This window comes from Eublepharis macularius, chromosome 10 (assembly GCF_028583425.1).
Source record: "Eublepharis macularius isolate TG4126 chromosome 10, MPM_Emac_v1.0, whole genome shotgun sequence".
Classification (NCBI taxonomy): domain Eukaryota; kingdom Metazoa; phylum Chordata; class Lepidosauria; order Squamata; family Eublepharidae; genus Eublepharis; species Eublepharis macularius.
This window is the reverse complement of record NC_072799.1, coordinates 51,249,053-51,267,927: the sequence shown is the minus strand read 5'-3', so window position 1 is coordinate 51,267,927 and position 18,875 is coordinate 51,249,053. Positions and strand designations below refer to the sequence as shown.

General features: G+C 42.3%; 1 protein-coding gene across 3 annotated transcripts in view; it reads left to right on the top strand.

Annotated features, from left to right (window-relative positions):
* CLGN (calmegin) overlaps window positions 1–18,875 on the top strand; it is a 34,719-nt gene that overhangs the window by 11,605 nt on the left and 4,239 nt on the right. For 2 of the 3 annotated variants that reach the window (XM_054989712.1, XM_054989711.1), the window contains exons 4-12: window positions 1,907–2,048; window positions 2,315–2,396; window positions 3,443–3,635; window positions 6,732–6,921; window positions 7,233–7,346; window positions 8,240–8,396; window positions 10,142–10,357; window positions 11,940–12,059; window positions 12,164–12,293. In XM_054989712.1, the coding sequence (XP_054845687.1) occupies window positions 1,907–2,048; window positions 2,315–2,396; window positions 3,443–3,635; window positions 6,732–6,921; window positions 7,233–7,346; window positions 8,240–8,396; window positions 10,142–10,357; window positions 11,940–12,059; window positions 12,164–12,293 (1,344 nt within the window). The remainder of the gene's footprint in view (window positions 1–1,906; window positions 2,049–2,314; window positions 2,397–3,442; window positions 3,636–6,731; window positions 6,922–7,232; window positions 7,347–8,239; window positions 8,397–10,141; window positions 10,358–11,939; window positions 12,060–12,163; window positions 12,294–18,875) is intronic. The other variant, XM_054989713.1, reaches the window with a different exon arrangement.

The following is an 18,875-nucleotide window of genomic DNA, read 5'->3' as shown; positions in this document are numbered from 1 at the left end:
CCCCGCGGCCACCGCTCTCGAGCACTCACCAGCATCTCCAGTGAGGCTGACCAGCCTGGGGGCCTGCCGCAGGGGCCAAGCGGCAGGAGTGATGTCCCCGTGGGCGCTGGGGTGGTGAATGAAGGAGGAACAACCGCCCATGCCCAAGAGGGCGGCCCACAGCCAGCTGGAGGAGGCAGAGGCAGCAAGGGAGCAGACGCCGCCTCAGCAGCTGCTGCTGCCACCATAGGAGCCTTCACCAGCCCAGAGCCCACAAGGGCAGGCCAGGCCAGGCCGGCAAGGGAGAGACACCCACCACCGTGAGAAGCTTCTGGCCCCAGCTCATGGCCGCTGGAGACTGCAGCAAGCTCTGGGGCTGGTTGGGCACGCCTGGGTCAGCATCCGGGGGAGGGAGCAAGGTCTGAGGGTGGAGTCATAGGCCCCCACCCTCTGGACAACGGGGCAGACACAGGAGAGGGAGGAGGGCAGTGCAGGAGGGGGCCATTGGGCAGGGAGGAGTGACAGGCCTACCAGCATACAGGGGTGGGCTGACAGCCAATTAAACCAGGATGGGTATTGGAGAGAGAGGGAAAGGGGAGGTCTTGAAAGGGATATAAAGGGGCTGATCCCAGGGAAGCCGGGGATGAGTGAGTTGACGTGACCCTAAGTGCAAGGGAGGCACATACAACTGGGTAGGAGGAGGAATACAGTGACTTAATTCCCTCCCCTACTACAACTCTGAGACCAGGGGAGCCCCACCCCTTTGGTGGCCAGGCTGGGCAGCACGGCAAAGCAGCGGGCGGGCCAGGCAGGGCCTGACAAAGTTATTTAATCCTTCCCTGCCTTTTAAAGCCAGGACGGAATACGGAATAATATTTCAACACAGCAATTTTACAAATCATTCCTGGCTTTAAAAAAGGGGGAAGGGTGGGAAGAAGGGGAAAGCAGCCATTTATCCCTTTCCTGGCTTTTAAAGCTAGCAGAGAATAAGCAAGATTAAGCTGGCTCACTCATGGTCACAGTCTGCAAGCCTTGGGCCCTAAGGCTCATCCTCTGGCTAAATAGAAGTAATAGAAGCCCAAAAATGTTTCCAGCCATCCTCCCCTACCAGCAATTTAAGATCTGTAGAGACTAAGAACCCTATCAAACCTGTTGAGCTCCTGGACCTTGCTGTCAGACTATATATAAAATCTTTTGAGGTATGTATTATCAAATTAAAGGAATAGAGTAATCATTTTCTTGCCACCGTTGCCCTCTGCTCTCAAAAATATTAGGCATGTTTTGTGCAGCAGCACAAACAAATTGCATGGTTACTCTAAGCTAAATTTTGTGAACTGTATGAGAATTTAGCATGTACATCTTCAATAATTCTACAGTAATCTCAATAAGTATTAATATATAGCTTCTTCCTATAGTAAAGCAGAATTTGAATTGAAAAGAAAAGTAATGCATATAGGAAGGACCGTGTTTTGCTTTGATTAGCATAAGCTTAATGAAAGTTTCACAAGGCTACAGAAGTCAGGATTGAGTATTCTATTACTTGGAGCAATCAGCCAGCAGTAGAAGCTTGTTAGAATGGTTTATCGATATGTGCAATGATCCCTCCTCCTCAGAAGCCTTTCCTGGGGAGTGGCTTTAATCACAGTTTTCTTGTACATTGAGAATTATTTGCTACTTAGATAAATTCTGTTTGTAGTAAAAGAGGTTTGATTTTGGAGGACTTGCTTAATTTTTAAAGGATTTTGCTGTTGCCCAGGACAGTTTGTGTGTGTGTGAGCTGGGCAGTTGCTTGCTGGAAAATCTAGAGATTTAACCATTTTGTAAACCCCCTGGAAGTGATTGGACAAAACACGTTCCTTACTGCATCATAACTTCTTTCTTTTCTTGCATTAGTCTTGTTATACTTGTCTTCCTATTTCTGTTTTAGGAAGATGGGAAATAGAACCACTAAAGGAGAATATGGTGCCTGGTGACAGAGGATTAGTATTAAAATCAGTAGCAAAGCATCATGCAATATCAGCTATGTTAACACAACCATTTATTTTTGATAGTAAGCCACTGATAATTCAGTAAGTATATTTTCATACATTGATGTAGTATTTAAAATGGCTTTCCAAACTTGCTGTTTCTTTAGGATTCTGCATTGTGAAAACACAAAGTTGCATGTGTCGTGCTTTAGTGTTTAATTATTATAATACCATTTAAAAACAAAATAAAGAAATAATCTTTAAGGTCAGACATGGGAACAAAATGGGGAAGAGTTACATACAGTGGACAAGTGAATATTTAATCACTACTGTTCTCCAGAAGAATATCTGTGCCTTTTATTGTGCAGGTATGAAGTAAATTTTCAAGATGGCATTGATTGCGGTGGTGCATATGTTAAACTTCTTTCCAAAAGCGATGACTTGAATCTGGTATGTTACACTTCAGGGTGTGTGTGTGTGTGGGGGGGGGGGATTAGAAATAGTTCAGTCTGGGGGACACTAACCCCCAGAGCTTTTGGGGTATGTGACCTGCTGTGGTTCTGCAATATGTCCAAGGAACATACATAATAAAATAGCAGTTCACACCTGGTCCAGCGTGATGCATCTGATGGGATGTGAGGGTTTGTATGGGAACAGGCATTCCCAAATATTCCCAAAATATAGTGGACCCAATCATACTGTCATGATCTGACACAAACGTATTTCAGATTCTATATGTAATGTGTCTAGTATTGTTGTAGGCCCTGTGGTGCAGAATAGCATAGGGCACTAGTGGATGAATAATTGTAATTAAAAATATTCCTTAAATCTGTGCCACCTGTCTGCATTTGAGCTTTGTTCTAGAAGTAGAACTAGAAATTATTTAGTTGGTAAACACTAAAACATTGTCTTCTTTAAAAAGATAATATATGAAAATGTTAAGTTCACTTCAGCTCATAATGTGTTTTCATGATCAGACAAATAGAGTCAGGATTAGGGTTATTTGAATAACTTGGAACAAGTGAAAAAGTGAATTGGAATTTCTTAGAATTTTGTAAATGTTCACGGTACATTAATCTGGTTTGTGGGATGGCTAGCTTTAGAGCTTATTCCATTTGGTCCCCTACACATACAGTTATTTTCATGCAGGTCTCCTACAAACCATCTTTTGCTTGTGACAGGGTTAGTGATGGAAAAAATGAGGTGGCTGCAGGAAACTTTCATGTTCAAAGAAGCTTGTGGGGTAAATGGAAGTGAACTTTGGAAGTACCCTAAATATTCAACAGCACCTCCATATAATATAAACTGTTAGACATTGTCATCATTAGAATAAAAATAATTTTAAAAATGTATTTGACATTTAAAAGCATTTTGATATCTAAGCACATTTAAAGGTTCCATTGGCGATTGCACCAAAGTAGTGCCAAAGTAAGCAACGTTTTTGAAAAACATATATCCCTGCTGGTTAAGTTTAATCACTTGCTTTTATTCTACAGGAATACTTTTTCGACAAAACAGCATACACAATTATGTTTGGACCAGATAAATGTGGAGAAGATTATAAACTACATTTCATCTTTAGGCATAAACACCCTAAAACAGGAGACTATGAGGAAAAACATGCCAAGCGTCCTGACGTAGACCTTAAAAAATTTTATACTGACAAAAAGACTCACCTGTATACCCTTGGTAATCATAAAATTTTTAAGATGTATATAGAAAAATAAGATAGAGATGGAAATGTTTTTAAAGCCCTAACTGCCAGAAGTTTTAGTTTCTCGTAGATGTAAATGTGATTTTTGAACAATCCTACTATAGAAAAGGCTAAGCATATTCAAGACAACTCACTTCCTACCTTGGGGCGCCTCCGGAGGGCACTGCTGTGGAGGGAAGCCTAGATGTGGCAGCCGGACCTCCAGAGAGCATCCCATGACGGGAAGCCCAGGCCGGGATCAGGTGTGGAGCAGGTGGTAATGCCTGCCCCCCGCCTTTACCCAGCTGGGATCAGGAGCAGAGAGGGAGCAATGCCTGCCCCCTGCCTTCACCCAGCTGAGATCAGGCACAGAGCAGGTGGCAATGCCTGCCCACCCTTTAGCCAGCTAGGATCAGGCACGGAGCAGGGGGCAATACCCACCCTCCGCCTTCACCCAGCTGGAATCAGGCACAAAACAGGTGGCAATGCCTGCCCCCACCTTCACCCAGCTGGGATCAAGGGCAAGCAGGTGGCAACGCCTACTTCCTGTCTTCACTCAGCTGGGATCAGGAGCGGAGCAGGTGGCAATGCCCCCCCTTCAATCAGCTGGAATCAGGAGCAGAGCAGGTGGAAATGTCTCCCCCCCCCTTTACCCAGCTATGATCAAGAGTGGAGCAGGTGGCAATGCCAGCTCTCCACCTTTACCTGGCTGAAATCAGGCATGGAGCAGGAGGCAATGCCTGCCCCACCCCCACCCCTGCCATCAACCAGCTGGGAACAGGAGCAGAGCAGGTGGCAGTGCCCATCCCCTCTTCACTCAGCTCAAATCAGAAGAAAAGCAGGTAGCAATACCTGCCCCCACCTTCACCCAGCTGGGATCATGCGCAGAGCAGGTGGCAATGCCCACCCCCTGCCTTCACCCAGCTGGTATCAGGAGCGGAGCATGTGGCAATGCCTTCCCCCCTTCAACCAGCTGGGATCAGAAGGAGAGCAGGTGGAAATGTCCACCCCCCCCCCTTTACCCAGCTGAGATCAAGAGTGGAGCAGGTGGCAATACCCGCCTCCCATCTTCACCTGGCTGAAATCAGGCATGGAGCAGGCAGCAATGCTCGCCCCTTCACCCAGCCAGGATCAGAAGTGACTAACAACAACAACCTACGCTTCTTGGAGTGTAAAGTTAACACTAATCAATTGATACATTTCAAAGTATATTAAAGTGACAAAGTGCAAAAAGTGTACAACAATTAATAAGACAGTCAATTAGCAATACAATCAGTAATAACATCAATAAATGGTACCAATAAATATTCATAGGATTATTAGAGAACGATCCAACTGGTGGAGAGAAAACAATCACTCTAGAACATACAAAATGTAAAAATCACATACGCAATTTATCAGAATGAGTCTCTTGTCAATTTCTTTGGGAAATGTCCAAAAGCCCCAATGGGCTAGAATATTTCAAGGTACCGCTGCAAGATTGCCTGTGGAGTTGCAAACAATGCCAAAGCCTTAAAAGGTGGAAAGACTCCAGTATGGAGCTGCAGGCTTGCCTAGGAAGCTGCAGAAAACACCTATGGGCTTTGCCGGCATAATTCATACAATCCCATTTTGTAAAGTCACTTCTTCATAGGCTTCTATTTTCAATATAAATCCCAAATCTGTCAATACACCGTCCTTGGTTTCAAGGACGGTTGGAAAATAGAATATTGTATGAATTTATTTGTATGATTTTTACATTTTGTATGTTCTAGAGTATACATTTTGTATGTTCTAAATCCAGTTGGATTGTTCTGTAATAATCCTATGAATATATATTGTGGTATTTATATGAATATTTATTGGTATTATTTATTGATGTTATTACTGATTGTATTGCTAATTGATTGTCTTATTCATTGTTGTACACTTTTTGCACTTTGTCACTTTAATATACTTTGAAATTTATCAATTGATTAGTGTTAACTTTATGCTCCAGGAAGCATAGGTTGTTATTGTTAGTCTTCTGTTTCCAGAATAGTCCTTGTGGTTTACCAGGATCAGAAGTGAAGCAGGTAACAATGCCTGATACTGGATTCCTCCTTATTGATGGAGGGCCATGTCACGGCAGCTGCCCAGTATGCGTTTTTCCATCTTCAGCGAGCCAGGCAGCTTGTGCCCTATCTGTTGACCCGTGACCTTACTACAGTGATCCATGCAATGGTCACCTCCAGAATAGACTATTGTAACTCGCTGTACACAGGCTTCCCTTGGGTATAACCCGGAAATTACAGCAGGTCCAGGACACTGCTGCACATGTCCTGATGGGCACACCATTCAGAGCACATATTATTCCCATCCTGCAGCAGCTGCACTGGCTCCCCATCGAATTCCGGATTAGGTTCAAGGTTTTGATTTTAACCTTTAAAGCCCTAAACAGACTGGGACCAGCATACCTTTGGGACCGTCTCTTCCCGTATGTACCCCAGAGAGCATTAAGATCAACAAATAAGAACTTACTGGTGGTCCCTGGCCCCAGGGAGGCCTGGCTGGCCTCGACCAGGGCCAGGGCATTTTCAGTCCTGGCCTCAACCTGATGCATCTCTCTGTTGGAGGACATCGAGGCCCGCCAACATCTTATATCCTTTTGGCGGGCCTGTAAGAAATGTTCCGCTAGGGGTATGGTTGAGGCCAGTCCTTGATCGTTTTAGGAGCCTCCCTACTGGTCTCCCGCCAGGGGGGGGCAATGTGATCATCTGCCTCTGTATAAGTGCAGTCCCCAGATTATTATAAATTGTGGCCCCACTCCACCCCTTCTGTTCTGCTTTGTTTATATTATGATTGGGGAAACAGGAGGGGACCCAACATCCAAAATGCTTTTATATGTATTTATGGTGTTCTTTGATTTTTAATTATATTTATATGTTTTTAATGCTTTTGAGCATTTTACTGTAACTTGCCCTGAGCCCGTTCCCAGGGAGGGCAGGCTATAAATCGAATGAATGAATGAATGAATGGTAACGTAAGAGTTATGAATGGATAACTGTATAATATTAAAGATTTTTTTTTACATTAACGTGATTTTTTCATTTCATTAAAATATTGTGTTTTAGTACTGAAACCTGACAACACATTTGAAGTGTCAATTGACCAAACAATTGTTGCCAAGGGAAGTCTCCTAGAAGATATGGTTCCACCTGTGAATCCTCCCCGAGAAATAGAAGATCCCAATGATAAGAAACCCGAGGACTGGGATGAAAGAGCTAAAATTCCTGATCTCACTGCTGTCAAGCCAGATGACTGGTAAATACAATGGCCATTCTTTCTCTTCTGTCTCTTAATGTACCAGTTACGTATCAATCAAGTTTAGATTTGGATTTTTACCTTATGAGTCTGAACTTCTAAAGATCTCTTCAAGCTGAAAAAGGTTTTACCTGCATTATTAATGTAGTGCTGTTTCCCTGATTTGGGAATCATTTGTCTGGTATTGTAAATGTATAATACCTAGTTACCGTATAACTTTTTATTTTGAGAAGAGTTTCACTATGCTTCATCTTCATCTGCCCTGTTGGTTATATTGTTCAAGTTTTGGTAATACTGGTCTGTAATTTAAGGAATGAAGATGAACCTCCCAACATAGAAGATCCTGACGCTGTTAAGCCTGAAGGTTGGCTTGATGATGCACCAGAATACATTTCAGATCCCAATGCAAAAAAGCCAGAGGATTGGTAGGAATGCCTTTTGTTGTTTCATTGACTTTGACAAATTCAGTGGAAATTCAAAGTTCCGAATAATTTAAATGCATTAAAGTAACTATCTTATTATATTGCTAAAATATCTAAGTTGCCTTGAAGCCCGGTTGTGGAAAAGGGTAGAGTGTATTTTTTTAATGCAGAATCTTGCTAAAACATATATATGATAGTTAAACTGTTGTTCCTAGCCAGTGCATTATAGAGCATTTTACCAGGTTGTGCCTCGAAATTTAATTCTCAAAATTTAATTGTGTAGTTGGTCCCTTCAAGGCCTGGATCATACAAGTACAGACTGCAGCATTTTACTGTTTTAGAGGTCATCTATCATGGAAGAGGATAATAAATGTGTTGCACATTATATCTTGAGGAATCAAATTGATTTCATGATTCAAATCGGAGGGTAGGAAACAAAGCACAAGTGTCTCTTGCTCTCTTAATGATTTCATTCAATTTGCGGCATTTTGTATGATGCTGCCTTGTGTGATGGTGCATGCTAGTATTACTGACATGGTAATTTTAGTAAATTTCGCAAGGTACAGTTAGAGAGATATTTACAGTATCCCAAAGACATCATATATCTGGAACTTGGCTACTGGAACACATAGAAAAGTGATTAGTTGATGTTCTGATTGTTAATTTACTATACTTTTCAGCCTTACAGCATTTCATCTTGAAATTTAGGAGATTTTTTCCTTTATATTAGTGAAAGCTTAGCTTAATGGTACAGTAGTTTGTTACATGGATAAATGAAAAATGAATTATTAAGTGTAAAATTAAGTGTAATTATTAAGTGTAATTATTAAGTGTAATTATTAAGTGTAATTATTAAGTGTAAAATAAGTTACAGGCATTTGTTTAATCATTTATAGGGATGAGGAAATGGATGGTGAATGGGAAGCCCCACAGATTCCTAATCCAAACTGTGAGACTGCACCTGGCTGCGGAGAATGGGTACGCCCCATGATGAACAATCCAAACTATAAAGGAAAATGGAAACCACCAATGATAGACAACCCTAATTATCAGGTAAGTAGTATTTAGGTTATATATCTTGTCCAGATCCTTCATTGGAATGGAACTCACCTGCTTTAGTAGGCCAATTACTACCTTGTTGCATCAAGCTTTTTAAAACTGCATGGTAGTAGAAGCAGGAAGCTAAAGTGTTTGGATTTGTTAGCAGGGAATGCTCTTGATCAGGGCTCTAATGGAAAGTGATTAAGTGTAGTGACTTAGAATGTTATACTAGGACTCAGGAGTAGAGATGGGTACGAACCGAAATACAAACCAAAGTTTGTGACGAACCAGGTTGGTTCGTGGTTTGCGAACCAGCGGTTCGTCAGAGCCCATTTCTGACAAACTGCCACAAAATTTAGCTAGTTTGTTTGGTTCGTTTTTTGGTTTGTCACTGCAGACAGCCTGGTGCCGATCAATCAGTTTCCTAAGCAACAGGGATGGCCTTCCTGCAGACCTTCTGCTGACCCAGAAGGGGCCTTCTGCTGGCCCGGAAGTGACGTTTTCACGAACCAAACAAACTGGTTTGTGAACCGGGGCAGGTTCATGAAAGTTCATGGTTCGTGAAATGCAATGAACCACACCATTTGGGTTTTTTTTCTGGTTTGTGCCCATCTCTACTCATTCTACCATGAATCCTCATTCTACCATGGAAACTCGCAGGGTGAGGGCCAGTTATACACTGTCAGCCTAACGTACCTCATGGGGCTGTTGTGAGAGTAAAATAAAGAAGAAGAGAACCATGTTGTAAGCGGTTTTGGGTCCCCGTTGGGGATAAAAGCAGGATATAACTATCTAAAATCATATTTTGTGGACTAGGACTGACTTGCTTATAAAAATAGATAATTAATAGAAGACTGCAACATGTCATCTTTTTAATATATATTTGAATGATCAGCTTATTCAGAAGATTAATAACTTTAGAAGGTTTATATGGCAGCTGGATCTGAGAAAAAGTTAGAAAGTAGACAAAGGAATCCTAGCCTTCTTCTATCTAATGGTCAGTCCTAAAAGCCCAGCTCTCTTGGATGTTGTTCTGCTTCTCTTTCTGCCCTAAGCCCAAGAAGCTGCTCTAGTCTAGAGGAGCCATCTCAGTAGCACAGCATTGAAAGAACAGCTTGTTTACATGAGCGAAATAACAAATGGATAAGCTAAGGTTGCCCACTAGATATCTGGATATCTTCCAGAATTACAACTAATCTCCAGACAACAATAAGTTCCCCTGGAGAAAATGGCTGTTTTGGAGGGTGGGCTCTATGGTATTATACCCCGCTGAGGTCCCTCCCTAAACTCCACCTTCCCCAGGCTCCACCCCCAAATCTTTAGGAATTTCCCAAAATGGAGTTGGCAACCCTATGATAAGCTGTTGTCTTTAAAAAACTGAAAATTGCACTATAGATATTGGTGAATAAGAATTATCTGCTTGTGGGTTTGTGTATTTTAATTTTGTAAACATGAGCATTGATTTGATGGGTGTTATACCCGCCCATTCCTTTTTTTTTTAAAGCATAAATTCCACTGATACAGTGTTTAATCCCCCTTCTTCATAAAGCCAGTCACTGATATTTTAACATTTTGAAAGGATATGCAGTCTTGTCTGCTTGTGTAGTATACCATCCAGTTGAGAGGCCAAAAGCCGTGATATTTACTGAGAAGTTATAGATAAAATAATGATTTTTTTTCTGCGGGAATTTGTTTAACATATTTTACTGCCATATTTAATAGAAAATATCAATAGGGCATGTATTGTTCTTTTACAGGGAATATGGAGCCCTCAAAAAATCCCTAATCCTGATTATTTTGAAGATCCTCATCCTTTCCAGATGACTCCAGTCAGTGCTGTTGGCTTAGAACTTTGGTCTATGACATCTGATATCTACTTCGATAACTTCATAATCTGTTCAGAGAAGGAAGTAGCTGATCGATGGGCAGCAGATGGCTGGGGCTTAAAAAAATTGGTTGCGAGTGCTAATGAAGTAAGAACTTACTATATTTTCTTATGTCCAAAACATGTTTCTGGTTTTAAATTAATTTTTTTTGGTTTTTAAAATTATCTGTTTCTCAGGCTTCAGACAGCTTAACATTCATTTGTTTCTTAGTTGTTCAAAATTTCTTACATGCTGCTTTGAAGTGGTAGTTCAGATGAATCATAGTTATTGTCATGTAAACTGTGTTAGTTTAAGATTAATAAATTAATGTTTAGGGGAGGACTTTAGTGCTAAAAAGCCAGAATTTCAATGCCTAGCACAGTTGGTGTCCATGGCCTTTCTCCTATGCTGTTGCTCCAACCTCCTTTCAGGAATATTGCTAAAACTTGGTCAGAGAATGTGGGAAACTTAAAATGGAAGAGAGCTCTCCCTATAGTAAAAGCCAATTGGGATATTCAGGGTTGAATCCCCACCCTGCCAAGGAATCTCAGTGGGTGATGGTCTTTCACACACACTCAGAATAATTTACCTCACAGAGTGGGTCTTGATTAAAGATGGGCACGAAACGGGAAAAAAACAAAATGAGAGTTTCGCGTTTCATCGCATTCCACAAATCACGGAACACGAACTTACACAAAATTGTCCCGTTTCTCAATACAATTCGTTAGTTTCAGAATTAATCAGAACCCGGGGCACTTCAACGGCCCCCTTCATACCTAGAGATGCCAAACTCATAGGGAGACTTCAGTAGGTTCTCTTCCAGACACCAGTTCTCCAAGTAGCTCTCTTCAGGCTCTCTTTGCTGACTTTTCCCTCTTGTCCTCCTGGCCACCTGCTTTCTGCTGCTTCTGGAAAAAAGTCAAGTGGAGTGGATCTGCTTGGGTTTCCCTCTCTTCAGGTTCTCTTTGCTGATTTTTCCTTCCTTTCCTCCCGTCCTCCTGCTGCTCTGACATGCCGTCCCCCCTGCCTCCAAGTTCTCGAAGGAAAAGTCAAGCAGAGCAGATCCTCTCAGGAGAGCTTGGGGGCAGGGTGGGTGGGAAAGCATGTCAGAGCAGCAGGAGGATGGGAGGCAGAGAGTCAGGGAAGGGTTCCTGAAGTTGGCAAGCAGCGAGCAGCGGCAGAAGGAGCTGCTGAGGCTGCTGCTGCCACTGCTACTCCACCATTCTGTTCTTAAAAACAGAGAGTGGAAAGGAGTCTCTGACTATAGTTCCCAGGTAAGCTTGCGCAGACCCACATTGCTCAGGTCTCAGGTTGGCAGGGAGAGCTGCCTATCAAAGTTATGTGGGCTAAGATTGGGGTTGCCACAGCAACAAAAGATCTGCAGACATTCCGGGCCTAAGTTGCCTAGGGAATCAATGGATTTGTGCCAGCCTGTCTGGCAGCGCAAAGCATTCACGAATTGAACAAATTGGCCCAAAAAGTCATGGATTTTGTGAAAAATGCAGCCCCACGAAACACATTTTCACGATACATTAATCGGTCTGATTCGTCATGAAATTTGATTCGTATTTCAATTCATGCCAATGCCTAGTCTTAATAAAATGATAAAACTACATTTTAAAGTCAAACGTTTCTAGCAAATCTTGAAAAACTATAAGTGTGTTTTGTATGTTTTTCTCCCTCTTTTTAGCCTGGTATGTTTAGTCAGCTTGTAACTGCTGCAGAAGAACGCCCATGGCTTTGGATCCTTTACATCTTGACTTTAGCACTACCTGTAGGATTGGGTGTATTATTTTGTTGGCCATCTAAGGTATGTAAGTGATATCCTTATTTCTTTCTGCATAAAGCAATGGATGTCCTTTATCTAAAATACTTTTCCTATCAGCTTTGAGCATAGTTGTCATTTTATTTTAGAAAATAGATGAAGATTTGGAGTACAAAAAAACAGATATTGCCAAGACAAAGACAAAAGGTGAATTAGAACAAGACATACAAGGACAAGATGAAGAACTAGATGGACCCAATGACAATGCTGGTGATGGTGGTAAGAAGATCCAATACATTTTGGCTAAACTCATTAAATGCTTTGACTTTTCTGGATTGGTTGATATTAGCCACTATAAATACCTATAGTACAACAGAGGCTGAAAAACCAAGATTAAACATTCTAGAATAGCCCAAAAAGTTCTCTTCGCAGTTGCCAACTGGGATCCACTTTCTAATATATATTTGAGAAATGCAAATATGTAAAATTCCCATTGTTATACCTAACAATTAAATATTAAAAATGAAAGGACGCTCCTTAACTCTCACCTAGCTTCCCAAGTTCTTCACATTGATCAGAATGATTGAAGAAATGAGGCTGTCATTGTCATCTATGTACTTGAAGTAATCTGTCATATTAATAATCAAGACGGAGTGGAACGCTTCTGAATTTCTTATGGTTGTCTCTTCACTGTACACAATCAGACCTTGGAACTTTCATTAAAATAACGTATGGTTGGATATCAGAACTTTTTAGCAAATGGTACACAGATTACTGTCATCTCTTCCAGTTATATGGTAGTTCAGACGTGTAGAACTTGCCACTGGCTTTGCTTTGAGTTGTGCTCAGGTTTTAAAATTTATACTAAAAACAAAGCTGAAGACTTTGATCATAGATCTGTTACAGTAGGATCTCTCTATAGGTCTGAAAACTTGAATAAAATCTTTTCTAACCGTAGACCCCTACATGGTACAATGCTTGAAATGTATAAGCTTACACATTCAAATTTAACTGCTGCCTTTGTCTTTTGCAGCTGGTATCCAGAAAACTAAGTATGTGTATAGGAGAGGGTCGTGTATACAGTCGATTTTTTTAAAGTTTCCATAGCTATTTTTAAAAATTCTGTAATCTCTGGGTGCTTTAAAATCCTAACTCTATGAGTTCTTTTTGATCTTTTCTATCCATGAACAACGGGAGAGCACATTAGGTTTTGCACAAAGAAAAACAAGATGTCTTCAATAATGAGATTATTAATGGGATCACCATTTTGTAGAACTCAAAATCTCTTGTAAGAGAACATATTGTTCATCTTCGTTCTTCTGTGCAGCCCCACATGGGGGACTGTGCATGCGCAGGCCTGCCGATGGAGGATTTTACAACGCTTTTTAGAGTTCCAAAGGGGCCATTGCTCACGCGCCACGGCAACCGTTCCTGCTCGAATGGTCACGTGACTCAATGGTGAGCAACAGCCCCTTCCCTCAGTTCTCTTCTTGCCGCCGCTCGAGGAGCAACTTCGCTCTTGAGCTCCAGTTTTAGATCATTATTCCTCGTGATTTACCAGTATTGAATTTTTGGACTGTTTGGACTGTTCTATGTTTTCGTCTGCTTATTTGGATTTGGAAGTATTTAAAGACTGTGTATGACCCGGACTGTATTGACGACACCCTTTAGCCTAATCCCGCCGAATTTCTCGGCCTCATTATGTCGTTGAAGGCACTATTCAAGCATTATACTCAGTGCAATATGAACATGACGCATACTGATGCTGATGACCTTTGTCTATTCTTCTTGGGTGAGGGGCGCAATGTAATGGCATGTAAAATCTGCCAGAATTTTACGCTGAAGGCTAGGCATGATAGAAGTCAGTGTTTATGGGCGTCTTTGTGGAACAAAGTGCTGGAAGGAGGTGAGATGCTTAGATCTCCTTCGGCTAAGGAGCAGGCATTGCAACCGGAATCGAAGGCAAGATCGGATGTGGAAGATGCTGGTTGTCATTCCAGGGCTGGTTCGGTAGCCTCCTCGAGATTGGTTCCAACGATTAGGGCACCAAGTTCCTCGAGAACGGTTCTGACATCAGATCCGGCGGGCAGGCCCCCAAGCTCTACAAAGTCGATTCCAGAATCAGATCCAGCAGGAAAGGTATCGAAACGCAGTTCAAAATCAAGGTCTGCATTGGAACCACCAGCTAAAAGAGTGAAGAAGTCTAAACACTCTTCTAAGGACGCTTCGTCTTTGTCCCACCGCCATCGGTCTCCGGTGCAGGCCGTTGCCGATGATGTGATACTGGTGACACCTCAGACACCATCGCCTCATCTAAACTCTCTGAACCGGTCGATTTCGGAGGGAGAGATCCCGGATCCAAAGGGGCCAGAGTTAATGCAGAGACCGGAGGTTAATGAAACTGAAACCGAATGGTCTCCACTACAGGGCCGAGGGGACATTGAAACGCCGCCATATCGGATCCGTCATCGTTCTACTTCATCGGTCCTATCTCATCAGAGCCGGCATGCATCGGTGGAGAGAATGCCATAGGAGCCAAGGAAGTCATTGGCTATTCAACATCAGTATGCTTGCTGCATACTGGCCCCATATCATTGTCACTGGCGAGATGATTATATGGATCCAAGGCCTTCGCTTTCGACTGAGCACCTGTGGTTACGCCCTATCTTAGTTTACGCCCTATCTTAGATTTAAGAGGCCTTAATGCCCTATCTTAGATTTACACCCTATCTTAGATTTACACCCTATCTTAGATTTAAGAGGGCTTAATGCGTTCCTCAGGGTGTCACAGTTCAAGATGGTTACACTGTCGGTGGTTTTATCATTACTAAAACATGGATGTTGGTTCGCAGTTCTTGACCTTAAGGAAGCATATTTTCACATTGCCATAAAAAACAGCATAGAAAGTATCTGGGTTTCATGTATAATAATAAGGTTTTTCATTACAGAGTACTCCCTTTTGGGTCTCTCTACAGCACCAAGGGTTTTCACGAAATGCATGGCACCTGTGGTGGCCTTTTTGAACAGAACAGGGGTGTACTGTTTTTCCCTACTTAGTTGATTGGCTGGTGGTGGCTCCTACAAGAGATAAATTAGTTCATGACGTCAGTACGGTTGTGCACACTTGTAGGAGATTGGGACTTTTATAAATGTTGAAAAATCTAAGTTGGAGCCCAGTCAGAGGATGTCATATATTGGGGCAGTGCTGGACTCTTCCATGTCAAGAGCATTTTAGCCTTAGGAGAGAGCGGGATCGATCAAATCTTTGGTCTACCTTGTAACCCAGAATCGCTTTCAGCCAGTACGAACCATACAGCGTCTATTGGGGTACATGGCGTCAACTACATCAGTAGTGCCTTATGCCAGATTATGGATGAGGTCACTACAGAACTGGTTCGTTAGGAAATACAAACCTGTAGTACATGCACCCGCAGTGAGGTTCTCAATACCACTCTAGCATGGTGGGTGGATGATCAGAATCTCTTTAAGGGAATGACCTTTGGCGATACTGATCATGACCTGGTTGTAACAACGGATGCCTCACTACCAGGCTGGGGTGCACATTGTTGTGGGACGTTCGCTCAGGGTGGTTGGTCAGAGAGTGAATTGGGGTTACACATTAATCTATTGGAGTTGAGAGCAACACGATTTGCACTTACCTTGTTTGCAGGCTTACTATGAAACTGGAATGTTTGGTGCAAACGGATAACACCACTGCAATGTATTATGTAAACCGTCAAGGTGGTACTGCATCCCTAAAACTCTGCAAAGAAGCTGTGACTCTTCGGCACTGGGCTATTGCAAACAAGGTGTCACTTCAGGTGATCCACATTGCGGATACAGACAACGCGAAAGCAGATGTACTCAGCAGGGTTATTGTATCAAACCACGAATGGGCCTTGAACGACAAGTACCTTACTCTGATTTTTGACTGGTGGGGTACACTGGACATAAATGTTTTTGCAACATCCAGCAATACAAAGGCCAGGGTGTTTTGTTCCAGAGCAGGGAGTGACCCTCTGTCTATTGGGGATGCATTCCAGTTCACCTGGACAGACAGGTTCTATTACATATTTCCCCCGATCCCTCTCCTGACAAGGGTAATGTGCAAGATAGAAAGGGACAACACCAAGGCTATACTAATAGCACTGTTTTGGCCAAGGCAAGTGCGGTTGCCCAAGCTTCTACAGCTGTCCACATGGACGTATGTCAAGTTGCCCAGGCAGCCATACTTGCTGTGCAGTGAGGCATTGTTCCATCACAACCCGGACAGTCTACATCTGACAGCGTGGAGGATTCAACCTCACAGTTAGAGTGCTCATCCCAGGTTCAGGAGGTCCTTCTGAATGCTAGATGGCCTGCGACTAGAAAGTCTTATGAAGCTAAATGGGCTATATTTTTGGCCTGGACAGAGGTTACAGGTGTTCCAGCCACATCATGCCCACTTAACCTGATATTTGATTATTTATGTGAGTTAAAGCCAAGTGGGCTAGGTGTATCATCACTAAAAGTGCATTTGGCTGCTATTTCCTTGCTCCATCAACAGGTGGAGGGATGGTCAGTATTTTCCCACTCAAGATCTCATCAGTTTATGTGAGGAATGTTTAATCTATATCTGCCTGTATCAGTGCCAATCCCCCAATGGTCGTTGTCACTAGTGTTGGCACAACTGATGCTGCCACCGTTCGAACCATTAGCTACTTGCCCTTTGGATGTATTATCATATAAGGTAGCATTTTTAACTGCAGTCATCTCTGCTAGGAGGGTGAGTGAGTTGGTAGCACTTAGGGTTGACCCTCCCTTTCTGAAGTTTCACCCTAATAAGGTGGTGTTTAGGCCTAGCTTGCAGTTTCTACCAAAGGTAGTAACTGCTTTCCACTTAGCACAGGAAATTTCCCTACCAGATTTTTTTTCTCAAGACCAGTGTCAAAGGAAGAAAGCGCCTTTACACACACTTGATTTGAAAAGGGTGTTAGCCTTTTATTTAGACAGAACCAAAACCTTTTCAGGATACCACACGTGTGTGTGTTTGTTTTGATGGTATGAATAAGGGTAAGAAGGCATCTTCACAGACAGTGTCACAATGGATTGTGCTTGCAAAGCATATAACATGGCTGGACTGCAGTGTCCCTTGAGGGTAAAAGCCCATTCAACAAGGTCTTAGGCTGCATCCTCGGCCCTTATTAAGGGTGTTCCTTTTACACAGATATGTAAAGCAGCAACGTGGGCTTCTGTGGACACGTTTGTAAAGCATTATGCAGTAGATGTTAATGCTAACCAGGATGTAACAGTTGTGAGATCCGTCATGCACTCTTTTTGCCTGAAGGGAAAAAAAAGGGTTATTAGTAAGAAACTTTGTGTTACGTTCTTCCAAGGGTTGCCCATGTTTGGTGGTTAAATTAATGCTAGAAGTACATTCTTTCTTTGTGTTACAGTTATTTCTCAGACTTTCTGGTTACTTGGTTTCACAATGTTTAATAAAATTGAATTGGAGATTCACCCCACCTCCTTGTGGTGTATAGCTTGGTACTGTCCCATGTGGGGCTGCACAGAAGAATGAAGATGAAAACAGGGTTGCACTCACCTGTAACTTCTGTTCAAGTTCTTCTGTGCAGACAAACATGCCCTCCCTCCTGCCCTGCTGTGAACTCCCTGGTGGTTATAATGAGAAGTAGCGGCGGCTGAGGAGTAACTGAGGGAAGCTCGCCGTTGAGTCACGTGACCGTTCGAGTGGGAACGGTTGCCATGGCACGAGCCACGGCCCCTTTGGAGCTCTAAAAAGCATTGTAAAATCCTCCGTCGGCAGGCCTGTGCATGCGCAATCCCCCATGTGTGTCTGCACAGAAGAACTCGATGAGTTCTTCTGTGCAGTTACAGGTGAGTGCAACCCTGTTTAGTTCTGCTTGCTTAGTGTACTTCTATAATCTGATCTAGGACAACGAAAAAATTGTATGCATTTAAACAACATTCAGAATCTTGCAGCCAAGGGCAGACTCATTGGTTAAAAATAAGACTCTCTGCAAATATCAATTCAGACAAATACTCTGATGGAATCTTTAAAGGTGCTTAGGTAAGAACTTGATGTTGAGTTGTCTTGAATGAAGTTAATTTAAGAATTATTTTAAAATCTTGCTTGTTTGAGGGTTTGGTATTGAAACAGCCCATCATCATGCCTCCTGAGTTCCTTCTCAAGACAGCAGTGTGTGTTCATTTCAGCCAGACTTTAGTGGTGCATTTCTGTCTGGTATCTCATGCAATTTCAAATTCACTGTCTTTAGTAACCATTCAGTTAACTCATGTGTTCAGAGGTCTCGTTGAAATCTGTCTCTTTCCCCTAATCATAAGTCACAACCAATTTTTCCATGTGTTCTTTGCTCGGGTGAGATGGCATTGCAGTGTTTAGGGGAGCAGTTTTGCTTATTTTAAAATATTCTTATATACAGATTTACTTTTCTTGCCACTTAAACTCTGATCCTTAAATAGCAGGTTCACACGTTCTTTGAATTGCTTAGGAAATGCAGGATGGTAGTTCATTCTCTTTATCTTAAAAACAACACATGTCATATCAGTGGTAAACCAAAATACAGTACAGTATAGTGTCTTAATGTCTGCTTGAGTCTAACATCTTTAATTTTGAGTGAAGAAAATAATACCTACTGCTCACTTATACTCAATTTTCATTATTCTGAAGTAAAAGAAAATGAAAACACACTTTTGATCCTTTCTATCTATTTTGGCCACTTTCTCTTATTTTTTTTTCATGGCTTATTTTTGATGGCATGGAATGCAGGCTTTACTGCATTTGTTCTGATTATCATCTACTCCACAGAAAGAAGACACAAAGAGGAGAAAAATAATCTT